Genomic DNA, 15,524 nt, shown 5'->3' with positions numbered 1-15,524 from the left:
TCACACTGGCACTGGGGTACTTATCACACTGGGGTACTCAAACCCCGGGGGATAGGCAAGATTAACCATGGCGCAGCTTCTTTATTCTCAATTTTACACAAAACTGTGGGAGAGAAATGAAGTGTAAGTTGAAGTATTATTATTTCAAAACAATATTTATAAATATTAAAACACCCATCCTTAGGGTTACATCCTTGGGGTTACCTGAGTTTGAGAGGCATAGCAGGTATGTTATGGGGGACCACTGATGGCTTTTATGCTTAGCAGTGACACAGTCGGATTCATGTTTTAGATTAATCGCTCACTCTGATGATGGTGTGGAGAATAGCTATCACCGAGGAAAGACTGGAACAGAAAAGCCAGTTAGGAAGTGAGCATGATCTTCCAGGAAAGCAATGAAATCAGGTAGGGGTGTAAATGTGGAGGATTTGAGAAATTGGAGAGCATTTGAGGATCTTGTAGAGGTAAGATAATTAGCACGTGCTGAGCGGTTGGATGTGGAGGTTAAGAAGAAGAGGAGTCAAAGGTCAGCAAAGGGTTTGGTCTCAGAAGACTGGATGGACATTGGTGCCCTGGAGAATATGGGAGAAAGTGAGAAGTTAGAAGAAGATGATGATTTTAGCTTCAAACACGTACATGTCAACAGGCCCTTGGAACTCCAGGTGAAGATGCTCAGAAGTTATCCCAATGGTCTTCTCTGATTCTCCTTGTGAAAAACTGCAAGCATTGGCAAGGTGGTCAGAATTAGTGGAGCATTTTGCTTTATCTCCTTTCCAACTTTCAGTGGCCATCTCTAGAATTCATACCTGACCTAGACTTGGTGCCTTCACTGTTTTCTGTGACATCTGTCAACACTACGACAGAGTAGTAATCGCTTAGGCATGGTTTTCTTCAAGAAGCATCAACCCACTACTAGTTCTGTATAGTTCTCCAGTTTTCTAACCTGTTCAATAGCAAAGCATGTGTCACTGACATAATGGACTACTTTATAAATAAGTAACTTAGAAGAAAATTTATTATCATATCATCCACCAATCCCTTGGCCTTCTGAGTCCCTATTTCTCAACTTTATTTCACCTCCAACAACTTCTTTATCATTTCCAATCTAGCTCCTGGCCTCCCAGTTGTAATAAAACAGATACTGGTCTCAGGTGGGGAATAAGCATCAGAAACAGATGAACTCATAAGACAAAAATCTTATGTCCCTATCCTCCTGTTTTCATGCAAATGTCCCTAGTAATTAAATCAGGAAAAGAAAATGTAGCAAAAACATATCAGCCAAATGGTTTCAAAATTTCAAAAGAAGCTGTAAATATGGTCCTTTTTAGAAGATCAGGTTCTAACTAGAGTATGAGAAAGGGTAACAGTTGTTCTGATGAAGCAGTTTTTAAATTCTTGTCAGTGATTTGAAGAGAGATAACTGATGTATGTTGAAGAAGCTGGCAAGATTTTTAAATAGTTCGGACTCTATGAGAGCATTTTTTTTTTCTTAAAGTAATGTACTCAGAAGTGTTGGCAAGATTTTATTTCAACATAGCAGTGCTTATGTGAGTAAGTTATTTTGAATTACCCTAGTATAAATATGTATGACTTTATTTGTATTGAAAATTTCCTTTGCAAGTGAGTGACTGAGGGACTGTTATAACTGTATTGATTTATAAATGATTTAGGTATTTAATTGTGGCAGTAAAATATTATACTCAGAATTCAAAAATAATATCCGAATCCTGTTTGTGACTACAGGTGATTTTTGTACCTACATTAATACATTTTAACTCTTCTTTTGTCATATGGAACAAATGACATCTGTTGTTTTAAGTCTGGCAGCATTACTCATTCATGCATGATTTCATTCATTGAAGAGATGTTATCCAGCACCTCTCATGCACCAAACTCTATGCTAGGCACTGGGCATACAGCAATAGTATTGAGCTGTCCATCTTCATCACGTATTTCAGATAAACACTCTGTTTCCTCCAGGCAATCTTTTGCAGCACCGTGGAAATTTCAAATTCTAGGGTCATATCTTATTATTTAAACGCTAATCCTGTTGAAGGCTGTGGACAAGACTATCTTAAAGATAGTTTTTGCCACTGAATAGAAAGCATCAAAAGAAAGGTAAGAAGAGATAAGCCCTACTCTTTCCCATCCCCCGTGAAATAGGGCCTGAAGCAGAGGGAAGACAGAGAGGGAAAGATATTGGAGAAAGCCTTGTAAATGGGGCACACACCTTTGGGCAACCAGCTAATACTTTTCTACATGAAAATAAAGCTGCTGGCAGAAAATCGTCTAGCCCACTGAAAGAGAAACAAACAAAATTCCCCATCTTCTCTGTGTTCTTTCTTTGGCCAGTTTGTGGTGTTAGGAGGGTGAGGGGATCATTTATCCTAAATTTCAACTTCACACTTGCCTTTGGAAGTAAACCATACTTTTACTAGTCTACTCCATTTTCTCCTTATGATTTCTTTCCTTTTTCAGAGAAAACCTCTTATTAAATTTTAATATATGTACTTAAAAACAAGCCATTAAAAGATTCATCAGAGCTATTTAAAGATAAAGACAATATATACACACAATTCTACATTTGCTCCTTCATTTTTTCAGGCCTTGTGTAACTTGACACAGAAAAAGAGGAATAAAAGAGTTTGTGTTAAATAATGTAACTGGGGACATAATTTGATAAAAAAGGAGTTGCATGTCCATGGCCCCTCCTGCTACACTCATCTATCCTGATTCTTATATCAAACCATTATAAGTATGAAACAGGAGATCAGTTTACATACCGTTAAAACTTCTTAATGAATGGCAGATTCCACAAACAACAACAAATATTTACTATAAAACAGGCATTATTCCAGGGGATTAAGAAAGACACATCAGTAACAGTCTTTCTTTGTCAAATAAATTACTATTTAGAGACCTTAAATGAAGCCATGGTTAAAATACTTCTAAGTGATGGCAGGTTGCGTCAACATCATAAAAAGCATTACTTTACTCCAAATTCTGACTCCATTTCAATTGATATTCACAAGCGTATTTCACCTAACCCTGAACATTTTCTTCAACCACACAAAAATCCTCCCCAATAGAAGCAAAATTTCAATATAGATCATCCTTACAGAGTAATTACAGCAAGCTGTTGTAAATAATTTTTCATTATCCAGTACAAATGCCAAATGATAGTAGGTAATAATATAGCTCAGGATCATGCTGATTTCTCTAAACTGAACTTTCAAATACTTCAGAGATAGATAAATTAAGCTTTAAAAGAATGGAGTTTTAATTTTTCCTTCTTGTCTTAAAAGACCAAGTATTTACTGTGAACTTTCAGCTTTGTTCTGTCCCTCTTGTCTAGAAGGGCGCTAGCCATGTGCCAAAAACAATAGGTAAGCCAGCTTCCCTCAACCCAGAAAAATTACCCCTTTGCCACAGGAGCCATACTTATGGTTCCACATTGGCCAAGGAAAAACCTAATAGGAACAGATTTTTTTGCATGTGTAGCAAAGTTAGTTCCAGAGAGAGAGAAAGAAGCCTGGTTTGCACTGTAGCAGAACCGTTGGAACAATATGCTCCCTGTGTCCTCAGCCCAGTCCTCCCCTGACACCCTCCTTTCTAGGGCATAGGGTAGAAAAGTCACATACACAGTAGATCATGCCAGGACCTGCTGACACAACCCTACTCCCGAATTTGCAGGCAGGAGAGTGAAGCAATGTCTGTACTATATACATATTCTTACCTATTTTTTAATCAGATGTTTTAGCACTCCACTCTGGGGTGGGAAGAAGATAATGCAGGCAAACTTTCTCAGGGCTCTTCTGTCCTTTCTACCCAGCCCCAATTCCTTCAAGCTTCTGAAGTTTGGGTAAGAATAGGTAAAGAGTTTTGAACAATGTTGACACTTCTTTTCTTTTTTTTTAATCTTTGGACAAATAGGATCTTTGACACTTCTTGACCAGACTAAGCTGCCTGCAAAAATGCGTCTTCCTATGCCAAATCATATAGGGAGAAATAGGTGGGAAAGTATTGTTTCCTTACAATCGTAAATGGAATTGTGAGATATATAATCCAATTCTAAAGTACGTTTATTCAGCTCAGAGGTTATTCACATCATGATGCATGTTATCATGACCACCCTACCTTTTCTACTACAAATTGGGAAATTCCATGTTACTTTTACAACTTTGTTATCAGTTAGCATTAATTTTTGTATAATGCAAGAACCAGTTAAGTAATTTTTAATAAAATCATAAAATAATTAAACAAATAAAATAATTAAAAATAATAAATATCATCTAAAGCACATGCTACCTCCACTCTTGTTTTCTATACTTTAACTTCTTATATTTTTAGGTAATTTGTGGGAAGGAATTCCTATTTATTGAAATGCCTACCTTGTACCAGACATTTTACATATATTTTCATATTTTTCACCACAGCCTTCTTAAATCTACTCTTTTGCTCACTTTTAAAATGAGGTTCACAAGGTTTTAATATTTTGTCCTCAATACACAGTTAGTATTCACACTGCAGGGAATCAAATCCAGTGGTCTAATCCCAAAGCCTATATCTCTGTCACCACAATATGCTATCATCAAGAATATAAAGAAGCTACTCTCAAAATAATGTCCTGTTCCCAATCAGTAAGTGATCAAAGAAATTATATAGGAAGTAGAAACTATTCCCAGATATTCCTGTATCATGATCTTTCTTTCATCACTAACTTTTCCTGTGCACGAGCCCAACACAGGGCCAGGGAAGAACTAGCCGGGATGTGCCCATGGGACCGTCTACCTAGTCAAAGGTCCTAGAGAGTAGAACGAACTAGAAAACCACTTTATCCAGGAAGCCAGCGGCAACAAAGCCAGAGAAAGCATTCAACCTGAGCATTTGATCTGAGGCAATATTAACTGGAAAAATGAACCTAAGTGTTAGGTCCAAAAAGCAAAATAAGCCACACGTGGAAAAACAAGTGCTAACTAAGTGTTCCAGGATGATTTGGTGTGGGTCACAATGAATGCAGTATGCAGATTGGGTGTGTGTGTGAGAGGTTCAGAAGGTTGTCTGTGAAAGGTGAGAAGATATTGGATGTCACATGTACATGGTGTTGGCCATGAAGATGTACCTGGCAAATTAAAGGACCAAGAAGAACCAGATGCTTGAATTCTAGGAAGAGGCATTGAGTCTCTCTAGGACACATCTAAAATTGCCAGGGCTAGAGAAGCAGTTTTTTTTTTTGTTTTTTTCCTTAGCTATATTATTTCATATTTGGGATTATCACGAAGAGGATAATTTTTGAGAATAACGTTTTTATATTTAAGTACCTGAAACACCTCTGAAAAATATCTTGCTTAGAATGGTGGAAAATTAGAACTGAGTAGAGTACAAAGTTTATCATTTGGACCTTTAACAGAATAAGGACTATCAAATAAGACCACAAAGCAGCATGAAGTTATTTCCAGGTCACTAGAAAATCTTAGGTGCAAACAATTTCTGGTCCCATTTCCCTTTAATAAAGAAAAACAGAGAAAGGTACAGGTCACTCCGAGCTCCTAGGCTGATGTCCAAATGGCAATTTTGGTAGTTTTGACCTGCAAGGAGCATGGAATGGATCCTTTGAGAAAGGAAACAATTAAGGGACCCTTTAAGTGTTTTGAAGAGTCTTAAAGAAAACAACAAAAACCCATCAGTATTGGAATTAAACATCACAATATTTCTTTCCCCTTAGTATTTGCATTGATTTTTCAGTTTAAAAAAAAAAAAAAAATCTGACCTTGTAGATGGTTACGGCTCCAAAATTTCATTTTCCACTTGATAAACTGATTTTCTCCCCCACTATAGGTACTTGGAATTAGCACAGACCCCAGGATAAACACAATTCCAAAAGGGAATGCTCAGTTCATTATGAATGATCTTACAGCAAATAGTGCTTTGACAGCCAAATTCCTGGTCTCCAAATTTGAAAGTTTGCCCTTTTTTTCTCACAAGTCTTACTCAAGACTGCTTCTGAGCTTTTGCACATTTAACCCTTATACTCAAAGGCAATATGTTACTAAAGAATACGAGAAACTTCAAGTTCATAATTTGGACTAAAAGAAGTCTGATATTTACAACCAAATTACGACCATATTGAATACAATAAATTAACAGCTGATCTAACAGAAGAAAGAATTACTGTACTTATTTTCACATCTGTAGCTACCCATCCTTTGAACAGGTCTGAAGAACCGTAAACCAGCCATAAATCCTATGATGCTTTCCATTTTATTTCTTCATTTAATGACACAGCACTAATCTTTCAATAGAAAAATAATGAATGATACTAAAAGGTAAATAATTGTTTTTAGTAGTCAAAATTATTTTGTACTGTCTTTAATTGATCTGTGTGTTCCATGTTATTTTTTCAACCTTTCGTTATAATAATAAAGCTACACTATAATGAAGCTTCATTCATTACTTCGTTTAATCCTCAACAAAACCTGAAGGAATGGGCACTATTAGTGAAAATAAGAAAACAAACTTTAAAAAATTGCCTGTAATCACAAATGTGCAGGACTAGTATTCAAAACAGATACTTTGGACTTAAATGACACAAGGTATAAAAATATCAGGAGTATGTTTGCTTAATAATTTTTATATAATTTTAAATCAACCCACATATTAATAAGTAAAAAATAAAAATTTTTCTCAAATACTATGTCTGAAATTTGTCAGTTGCCTCCATTTTTCACCTTTTGTTCTTTATAAATAGACATAACCAAAAAAGTTCAATGACCACATTCCATAAGAAAGTATGGTCCATGATTCGTGCATATCTCTGCATTTGGGGAGGAGAGTGATTTGATTTTACATAGAGTATTGTTTTTCCTAATTAATTATAGTTCTGTTACATGTTTGTATGTGATTGCTATGTAAATGGTTTACAAATTGTTAAGAAGTTTTATGGATATCTAGAAGAAAAACTCAATAAACTTTTACAAGTGCTGAAGAGAAAGCTTACATTTAAATGTTACTTTGTTTCTTCCTCCTAAGAGCGAATGAACTTTTTTTCAAAAACACAGCTAAAATCAAGCATTAGATATGCAAATATGTGTTCAGATCAGAGATACCAAAATTATTCAAATGATAAATTATTCATCATAAAATGTCAATTAATAATTATGAAGCATAAAAGGCATCTTTCTAATGCATCTTTATTTTTCTTGGCCTAAAAAGGGCTTCAAATACATGTTCAATTGACTTCTAACAAGTTTTAACAAGTCAACAAAGTAAACAAATTGTAAACAAATGTGAACTCTGAATTTTAATAAGAGAACAACAAGTGTGCCCAAAATGAATGAAAGACAAACAAATACGGAAAACAAAAAATGTGGCCACATTCATGACATATGCTGCCCCATGTTCACTCACTTGCTAGATAACAAGACAATCTGGCCAAGAAAACAACCCAAAAACTCAAGTTGTGCATTTGCTTAGCATGTACAAAATACATGACATGATGTTTCACTCTGAATGGACTGATCTTTGTTGGGGGGCAGGGAGGTGCTTTGGGAATTTTTCACTTTCCAGATAGTGGTTAAAGGAAAAAGCACAGTTTACACGTCTTTAAATTACCTATTGTAATTTCTAAAGTCTGTTAAGCACTGCTGAAATATCACTATAAATGAGAAATTTTTTCACATTGCCTTAATTCTAAAAAAAATTCCCTATTCGAAGTATTATTCATTTTTTTAGATTATATTTTTTTAAATCATTTTGAGTGGATGTAATTCAGAACAAGAAGCCATTATGATTACTGAGATATTGATTCATACATTTATTATTATTATTACTTTTCACTGACACCTGGTGAACTTGTTCTCTAATGACCCAGGGAGTTAGTTTAGTCAGGGTGTCCCTGACCTCCTGAGAGTAGATAAATTACATATTTAACATTGTGTTTTCAAAACGAAATGATAAATCTGGACACATAAAGGAGTCAGAAAAGAATCAGAGCGAGGGAGAAGGGATGTTAAGAAACAAAACAAGAGATTGCAAAAGGGAGATATCAGATAGAAAGAAAGGAGAATGTAGGAAATGCGATTGAGAAAGAATTTCAAGAAAAAAAAAAAGGATAAAGGGCAGGAAGGGCTGAAAAGGAGAGCAAGAGGGATGTAGGGAGGGAGAGAAGAAAGGGTTTTTGGTTTTTAATTCCCTGGCGAAGCTGCTGGCATCCGCGCTCTTTAACGCCACAGCCTTCCAACTTGAGGCGAAAGGCATCTCCTCCTCGGGCCTGCGTCGCATCCAACTTACTCCAAGTTTTCTGGTGACTCGTCCAGGGCCCCTTTCCGACACCCCCACCCCTTAGTGAGATTGACAGTCGCGTGGAGGAGGCCTTTCCAGGCACAGCCTTTCTCATGGTAATCAGCCCCCAGCATCACCTCCCGGCCGCGGCCGTTCCCGCAACAAGCGCAGCTCGCGGACCCCGGGGACCGGAAACAGGGCGGCGGGCGGGGAGCAGGAGAACGGGCCAGGTCAGCTGACCCGGCGGCCGGGCGGGGGTCGCGGGGTTCCCGGGCGGGGACAGGTCCGGTGGAGGACGAGCGGGCGTGGGCCGACCCTCCCCCCCCTCACGTGCTCCTCCGCCTGTGCGGCCTGGCCTTACCCAGAGATCAAATGGAGGGACCCAAGCTGGGGGTGTGGGGGACAGAGCGCGCCGAGAAGTGGGGCGACAAGCAGACCTGTTTTGCATCAATAAATTAAGACGCTCATTTGAGTCTTGAAGTTTGCTGGTTCCTGTCAGTGGAACGTTGGCAAAAGCACTGAAGCCGAGATTCAGCCTTAACTTCAAAAAATAAAATAAAATAAAATGAACCCTTCAGCTGGCCGCCCTGCTGGGGCCAGGTGACGCGCGAGATTCCACAGCCGCGGGCCTCGCAGCGGGGACGTTAGGGACGGTCTGAGGTTCTCTGGTCCTGTTTTGATTTTGTTTGAAAGGGCTACTCACAGAGATGCTCCTGATTTTTTTTTTTAAATAGACTTTCCCCTCCTATCGTAGTCTCAACTCTGAATGGATTGGATTGCGAGTTTGCACGTGAGAAAACCATTTGGCTTAGCTTGGACCCCTGCCGCCCCCAACCCCCTTCACTCACACCCCAATCCAGGGGTCCCCTTATCACCCTTTGCTTGCAACTGAGAAGTTGCCCACCTCCTGCGTAAAATACAGGGTTGAAATAATTCCTTCAGATGAAAGATCGATTCTGTTTCAAAACGAGAAGAGGCTCCTTTTTAAATTTTTCTCCACATTGTACAAAATAAACAGAATTTGTATGTGTGTATATATATATATATATACATATATATGTGTATGTGTGTATATATATATATATATATATATATATATATATATATATATATATATATTACTATGGCCAAATTCAAATGCCTTCTACAGCCTGTGTATTCAAGGGCAGAAATATTCTGTCTTCTAGCATCTGGGCCCGGGAGCGGAGCTGGGGGCAGGGGAGAGGGTGGGAGCGGCTGTGAAAGTTGAGGGAATTGACAGACTGAGAGGTGAATAGGGGGTAGGCACCAGGTCCTGGCTGGAGGGAATAGGAAAACAAAAGTGCATCTTCTCAAACTGCCTGGGTGGAGGGAATCCTGAGGGAGCCAGTTTGTTTTACTCAAAGAAAACCTAAAGAATGATTTTTCTCCCTCCAATGTCGACTGCAATATTATTTCACATTTGCATGTATCTGTTGTTTTAATCCCCTTCGTCTGTGCTAATCTCGAAAAGGATTGTTAATGGAGAAGAAAGACGGGGAAGGAGCGATTCATCTGCAGGACTTGCTTTGCTGTATGAGGAGCCGAAAGCTAGCAGCCCCCAATCCGCTCTCGACTTTTCCCTGCGTCCTGCGCTCCTACATCCCGCTGATCCCACGATCCCCATTGTCCCCGACCTGGCCTTCGGACTACGGGAGTGTTCGGGACAAATTTATATTGCGGCTTTCTCCGATCCCACCGCCTCTCCGTTGGTGGGAACTCTCGGTCAAATGGGGAGGGAGTGCCAGGGGCGTGCCAGGCAGAGGCGAGGGAGGGGGCAACCTACCGGCGCGCCCACCCCTCGCGGGGATCCTTCCCGTGCCACCATTCAAACATCCACCTTGATGGAAACCTGAAAGAGTGCTGTTTTACCCCAAGTCAAATACTTGCAAGTCGGAACTCCCAGTGCTAAGTTGGGGCTGCCTCCTGCCACTTGAATAATTACTGAGCCCAGAGTAATCAGATGATTAGGTGTTTTTAATGGAAATACTTAACAGTCTTTTTTTTTTCTTTTTAAGTCAGATCCTAGGTAACCTGACATTAATATACATAATAAAGACAAGTGATTTGTTAGCCGTTCGATTGGATCCTTTGACCCGAAGTTTTGCCTGTGAGTGTGTGTCTGAGCTGTACGCCTCCAAATGGCTACCTGGGCTCCCGGAGTGGGGTCTCGCCTGGATCTTTCCATGCAATGGGCTCCTTCTGCCTCCGAAATGAGAGAGGGAAGACTGAAAAGCAAACTTCTAGAGAAAGCTAAACTTCAAATATTTTTTAAGTTAAAGGGGTGCGGTGGGGGGGCAGTGGGAAGAGGAAGAAAAGGCTATTAATAATAGAGATAAACCTCAGAGGACGGACTTGATAAGTCATACATATATTTAGTATAGATATGTAATATTAAAATAAATGTAAAACAGAAAATTGAGAATGTGTCTGACCATGTTGGAAATCTTTCATTTTTTTTATTATCAGTTTTTAGACTGACGATCTTGAATGTGCGTCTTCTATAGGCAATTTATCTGTAATGAAGTGGGGGGAGATTAGTTTATCCAGCTATTCTCATTGTCATAAATAGAGTTAGGGAAGAGGTGAATCTGTAACCAACTGTGAAAATGTACTTTCTTGCATCCTAAAGTAAGAACTGGCTGTGGTCATGCTGGGTGGCTCTACTCCCGCCCCCCCACACACACACACACACTAAACATACAAAATACAAAGACAGGCACCTCTGGGAGTATGTATGTGACAACTCATGTGGTGGCTTTTCCCTCCTCTGAGTGAAATTGCCAATGACTCTTGCATTCAAAGTCTTGCTTTAGGCACACATTCAAAGCACAGTTCAAAGCAGTTTATCTTAATATAAGTAAAAGTCTAGGGTTGGATCAGGGTATTATTTGTTTCAGATTTCATCAGACTGAAAACACGGGTCTGTAACATATTAACAATATTAAAGCAGAAAAATTGGCATGAGGCTGTTCTTTAGTCCTCTTGACACCTCTACCTTTACCTTTGCAAGGAAGCCTTAAGGTTGTGGGACTGGAAGTTTATTTGTGCTCTGAGGTTCTCAAGCACTTTCACTCTATTAAAAAAAAAAAAAAAGCCTCACAGTTCTTTAAGAAATTGAGCCTGAACCATTGGAGGGTAAGAGATTTCTTCCTTTTCCGATAAATGCCTGTGCTCAGCATCCTCAAATTTGGCTGTCTTTATTTACTTCCATATTAGTTCCAATTATGTGCAGTGTAAACCAGCTTTTTGATTAACAAAACAGCAGAGCATTGGTTAAGAACACTTAAACTTCAAAAAAAATTCCCCTGGGAAGTGGGCTCTGAATTGGTTAATAATGTGCAGTACTTGCTAAATTGCTGACTTCCAGATGTGGAAAATATCTTTCTTGTTTAGGACCTATGTAACCTGATTGGATTACGACAGAAGCGTCACGTTGGAAGCTTTTGAGTGATTATTTAATTAACCATACAGTAGAAAGCTGTATTCTCCAGGAAATCCCTTCCATATTTACATAACCAATCCCTTCAGAGCAAAGGTGGAGTCTTTTCTTTTTAATTTTAGTTTAATTGCAATATCAAATATATACGTATACTCCAAAACTTAGACCCCATGCCGTTTAATATCATTTTCTTCCTTCCCTGCTAAGTTCCTCTATGGCCTTTCTTCTTTTCCTCCTGCCTGGCTACACACACTCCCTCACTTTGTCGTAAGGTCTCCCTGAGATGTAGAGGGATTTAGAGATCCGTCAACCCAGCGCACTCTGTTAATTTACTTACAGACCCTACTTAAAAAATGCCAAACTACTTTTCAGTTTGGGGATACAGTCCAGAAATTCATCACACATACACACACACACACACACACACACACACACCAACACACACTCCCTAAGATGCTGTTCACATGCAGCATTTGTTTTTATGGCTCTGGCATCTAAAAAGAAAATAATAATAAAATAAATAAGAGAAAGGGCAAAGAATTTAGTTCCAGAAGCCGTGCTGAGAAATCCACACAACTTAATGTGCATCTCAAATCTGGTCATTAGAGACATCTGTATAAGAAGAGGCGATCTGGATTGAGGACCCGGGATCTTCTCCTTTAACTTTCGCCCCTTAGAGTTCTCCAATTCTGTGAATGGTGTGCACCATTTTCCGCCCTGTACGTACTCTGTAGGATTTAGTGATGAGGATAATGATGCCAAAGGCTTGACGGGGGGGGGGGGGGGGGGGCGTGGAGAAGGCAGGGAGGGAGGGAGGCGAGAGGGAGGGAGAGAGGAAGGGAGGGAGGTGGAATTTCATTTCTTCCACTAAAGCGTTTGCGGAGACTTCAAGGTATAATCTATCCCAGATCCTTTCCCAGAGAGAAACTTGGCGATCACGTTTTCACATGATGCTCACGCTCAGGGCGCTTCAATTATCCCTCCCCACAAAGATAGGTGGCGCGTGTTTCAGGGTCTCTCTCTCTCCTACAGAAAAGAAAAAGAAAAAAATGTCATTAGAAGAGGCGTAACACGTCAGTCCGTCCCCAGGTTTGTGTTTCCTGGAGTGGCCGAAAGAGATCAGTTCTAACCTGCTCCGCAGGAATAACGGTCCTGCCTCCCGACACTCTTGGCGAGGTTTTGTACAGTTTGCTCCGGGAGCTGTTTCTTCGCTTCCACCTTTTTCTTCCCCACACTTCGCGGCTTCTTCATGCTTTTTCTTCTCACCATTTCTGGCCAAAACTACAAACAGGACTTCGCAGGTAGGTTTTTTTTTTTCCCCCTTTTATCTCTTTTTATTCCTTTTTACTATGATCACCCTCCCCACCCTCCTTTTCTGATTTTTTCCTTTTAAGTGGGGATGTGAGTCTGAAGTGAGGAGTGTCTGTGGGTAGGAATTTCAGGTGGGTTTAGCTCCTTTATGGCAAGCTTTTCCCAAGAGTGACTTCTTCGATTTCTCTCCCACTCCTAATCTCTCTCCTTCCTTTTTTCTCCCTTTTTCCTCTCCCAAATAATTTGCCCTGTACCTGTGCATTCAGGTAACCAAAGGTGCCTTTTTGCTACCCAGCCTAGTAAAAGTTTTATTAAGAACTATATGGTTGAAATAAAAACTCTTCAAGGGGAGAGATTCGGCTCTATTTTTGCATCTAGTTCCAATTCATTGTACTCAGCAATTAAAACTTGGCAAATACCTGTTAATTATTACAAAACTTGATTGATACAAGCCTACCAAATTCGAGGGCAAGTTTTTTCTCTTAGATATGGCAGTCAATCCTCCTCTCCCAGGGAGAAGGCTGTTTTCTAAGTAAAAAGTGTCTGTTTTTTGTCTGCTTAGCGAGTTTCATTTCTTTATTTCATTCTTTGTGTGTGTGTGTGTATGTGAAGTAACACCTCACTTCTGTGATGATAAATAAAGAAGTGAAAGTCCTCATGGAACTTGAGTCGTTTACCAAAGTGTATGTGGGGGGGGGGTCACTACAGCTGGGAGGAAAACTGCTGTCAGGATATCAGGGTTTTAGATTAAGGATAACTTTTGAAATTGTATTTTAAATGGCAAAATAATATAGACATGGATTTCACTGGAGACACATATACACACTTATCCCATTGCATACTTTGGCACTGAAAAGTCAAGAGAGATAGTAGGAGTTCCCAGGAACAGTGGTGAGCCCAGCTAACATGCATGTGTTTATCTCCCACCTACTTATATATTTTACATGCTCCCCCTGTAATGATGAAGGCAAGATTACTAACTCCAGAGTTAGAAATAACAAGCGAAGATAAAGTTTACAGCACAAATGCCCTGTCTCTCCCTCACACACACATGCTCATAAAACTAGCAGCTTACTTTATTAAACATGTATTTATATGCAATCGTGTGTAAGTCTCAGCAGGAATACACACAAGGCCAGCTGTTTCATCCCAGACACTCCTGTGACCATTTCTTTATTTCAGGATTTTTCCCAACAATTTCAAATAGGAAAGCCAAGAAATGACAAAATGTATCAAACTTAAATTAAAAGTCTCCCACTACGCCTAAGTTAAATTCAAGGTGCTTTCTAAATCATCCACTTCCCCTTCTCTCTGCCCTGTCCGCCCCCCCCTCTTCCCCCACAAATGTGTGGAAACTGATACTCACTTTCCAGGTTTTCCGCAACGCTTCTAGCACGGGAGACAATAGGTGCGGGGCGTGGGGACTGAGTGTGCTCGGCAGAGAAAGGGTTAATGGCCCTTGTGTTACAGTTTGCATCTGTTACATCTTTTATAGCCCCCTGTTTAAACTAATCCTCGAGGCACAGCATCTTCCTAACCTCCACGGAGTTTCGGGATTCTCCTCCTCTCCTGCCTGCCTCCGAGGTTCCCCTTCTCCAAGTTTTGACAGTTTCAGCTGAAAAAATGCAGCGCCTCTCTCGATTTTTAGGTACAAAAGTTTCGAAGCCAGAAAGGATACGATCATTTAGTAGAGCTTAAAAGTATTGCCGTAGCGGTTGGACTTTCTCTTTCCTTTCTTGAGGGGAAAAAAAAATTTTTTTTCTACTGGAACTATTTAAGGGAACCAGTATGGGGGAGCATGTGTGTGAGTGAGGTGGGGGGAAATACTTAAGTAAATATTGTCAAAGTGGTGGAGGGGGGGAGGGACAGTGTCCAAAGAGTCTTATAATTATATTTCTTACTGCTGCGTGAAACGGGAAATCTTAATTTGAGGGCGGGGGGGTGGGTCGGGGGGAGGAAGAGACAGTGCCTCGATCAACTCCAAAGGGGGAGGGGAGGGGGCGCGGGGTGAGTGGGCTTCCTATAATTACTATTATCAATTTGCCCGAGTGTGCTTCATCTGGAGGCTGTTTGGCGTTGTTTGTTGTTTGTTTGTTTGTTTCCTCTGAGGAATGGGGTGGGGGGTGAGACAAGATGAGAGCGAAAGAAAGCCTCGCCTCACCCCAAGTACCGGAGCCGGGCTGAGGACTTTTCGGAGGAAAGGGTCCGCCTAAGCCCTGAGTCAAGCAGTCTTACTGTACTGCCGTGTGCATTCCCTCATACGGTCAGGAGTTATGACTCATTTTGAAGATGTAATTCTTGTCTCTCTGATCCCCTCGCGGGTGCGACACACCAAACAGTAACAAACACAAAGCGCCTCGGGGCCAAGGCTGGGGTGGGGGGCGGGGAGGGGGCCGCCGAAGTTTCGCTTTGGCGTTGGGGGGCGCGGATGGGTGCTGGCCGGGGCCCTAGCCCGGCTCCCCAGGGCGGCCCG

At 40.5% G+C, this 15,524-nt stretch overlaps 2 protein-coding genes across 4 annotated transcripts in view; one reads left to right on the top strand and one right to left on the bottom strand.

The window, feature by feature from the left end:
* Positions 1 to 12,628: 12,628 nt before the first annotated feature.
* On the bottom strand, positions 12,629 to 14,555 carry LOC109449546 (uncharacterized). The gene is made up of 3 exons (XM_019735908.2): positions 14,418 to 14,555; positions 12,871 to 13,021; positions 12,629 to 12,766 (listed from the first exon to the last, which is right to left on the bottom strand). The coding sequence occupies exons 1-3, from the start codon at positions 14,526 to 14,528 to the stop codon at positions 12,711 to 12,713; spliced, it is 318 nt and encodes a 105-aa protein (XP_019591467.2). The 5' UTR covers positions 14,529 to 14,555; the 3' UTR covers positions 12,629 to 12,710.
* Positions 12,906 to 15,524, top strand: part of ZEB2 (zinc finger E-box binding homeobox 2) — a 130,233-nt gene continuing 127,614 nt past the window's right edge. Inside the window, exon 1 of one of the 3 annotated variants that reach the window (XM_019735905.2) lies at positions 12,906 to 13,041. The gene's annotated coding sequence lies outside the window, so the exon portion shown is untranslated. Of the gene's footprint in view, positions 13,042 to 14,565; positions 14,700 to 15,348; positions 15,373 to 15,524 lie in introns of those variants that run through there. The other 2 variants (XM_019735906.2, XM_019735903.2) reach the window with 2 other exon arrangements.

This window comes from Rhinolophus sinicus, linkage group LG01 (assembly GCF_036562045.2).
Source record: "Rhinolophus sinicus isolate RSC01 linkage group LG01, ASM3656204v1, whole genome shotgun sequence".
Classification (NCBI taxonomy): Eukaryota; Metazoa; Chordata; class Mammalia; order Chiroptera; family Rhinolophidae; genus Rhinolophus; species Rhinolophus sinicus.
This window is presented reverse-complemented; position numbering and strand designations above follow the sequence as displayed.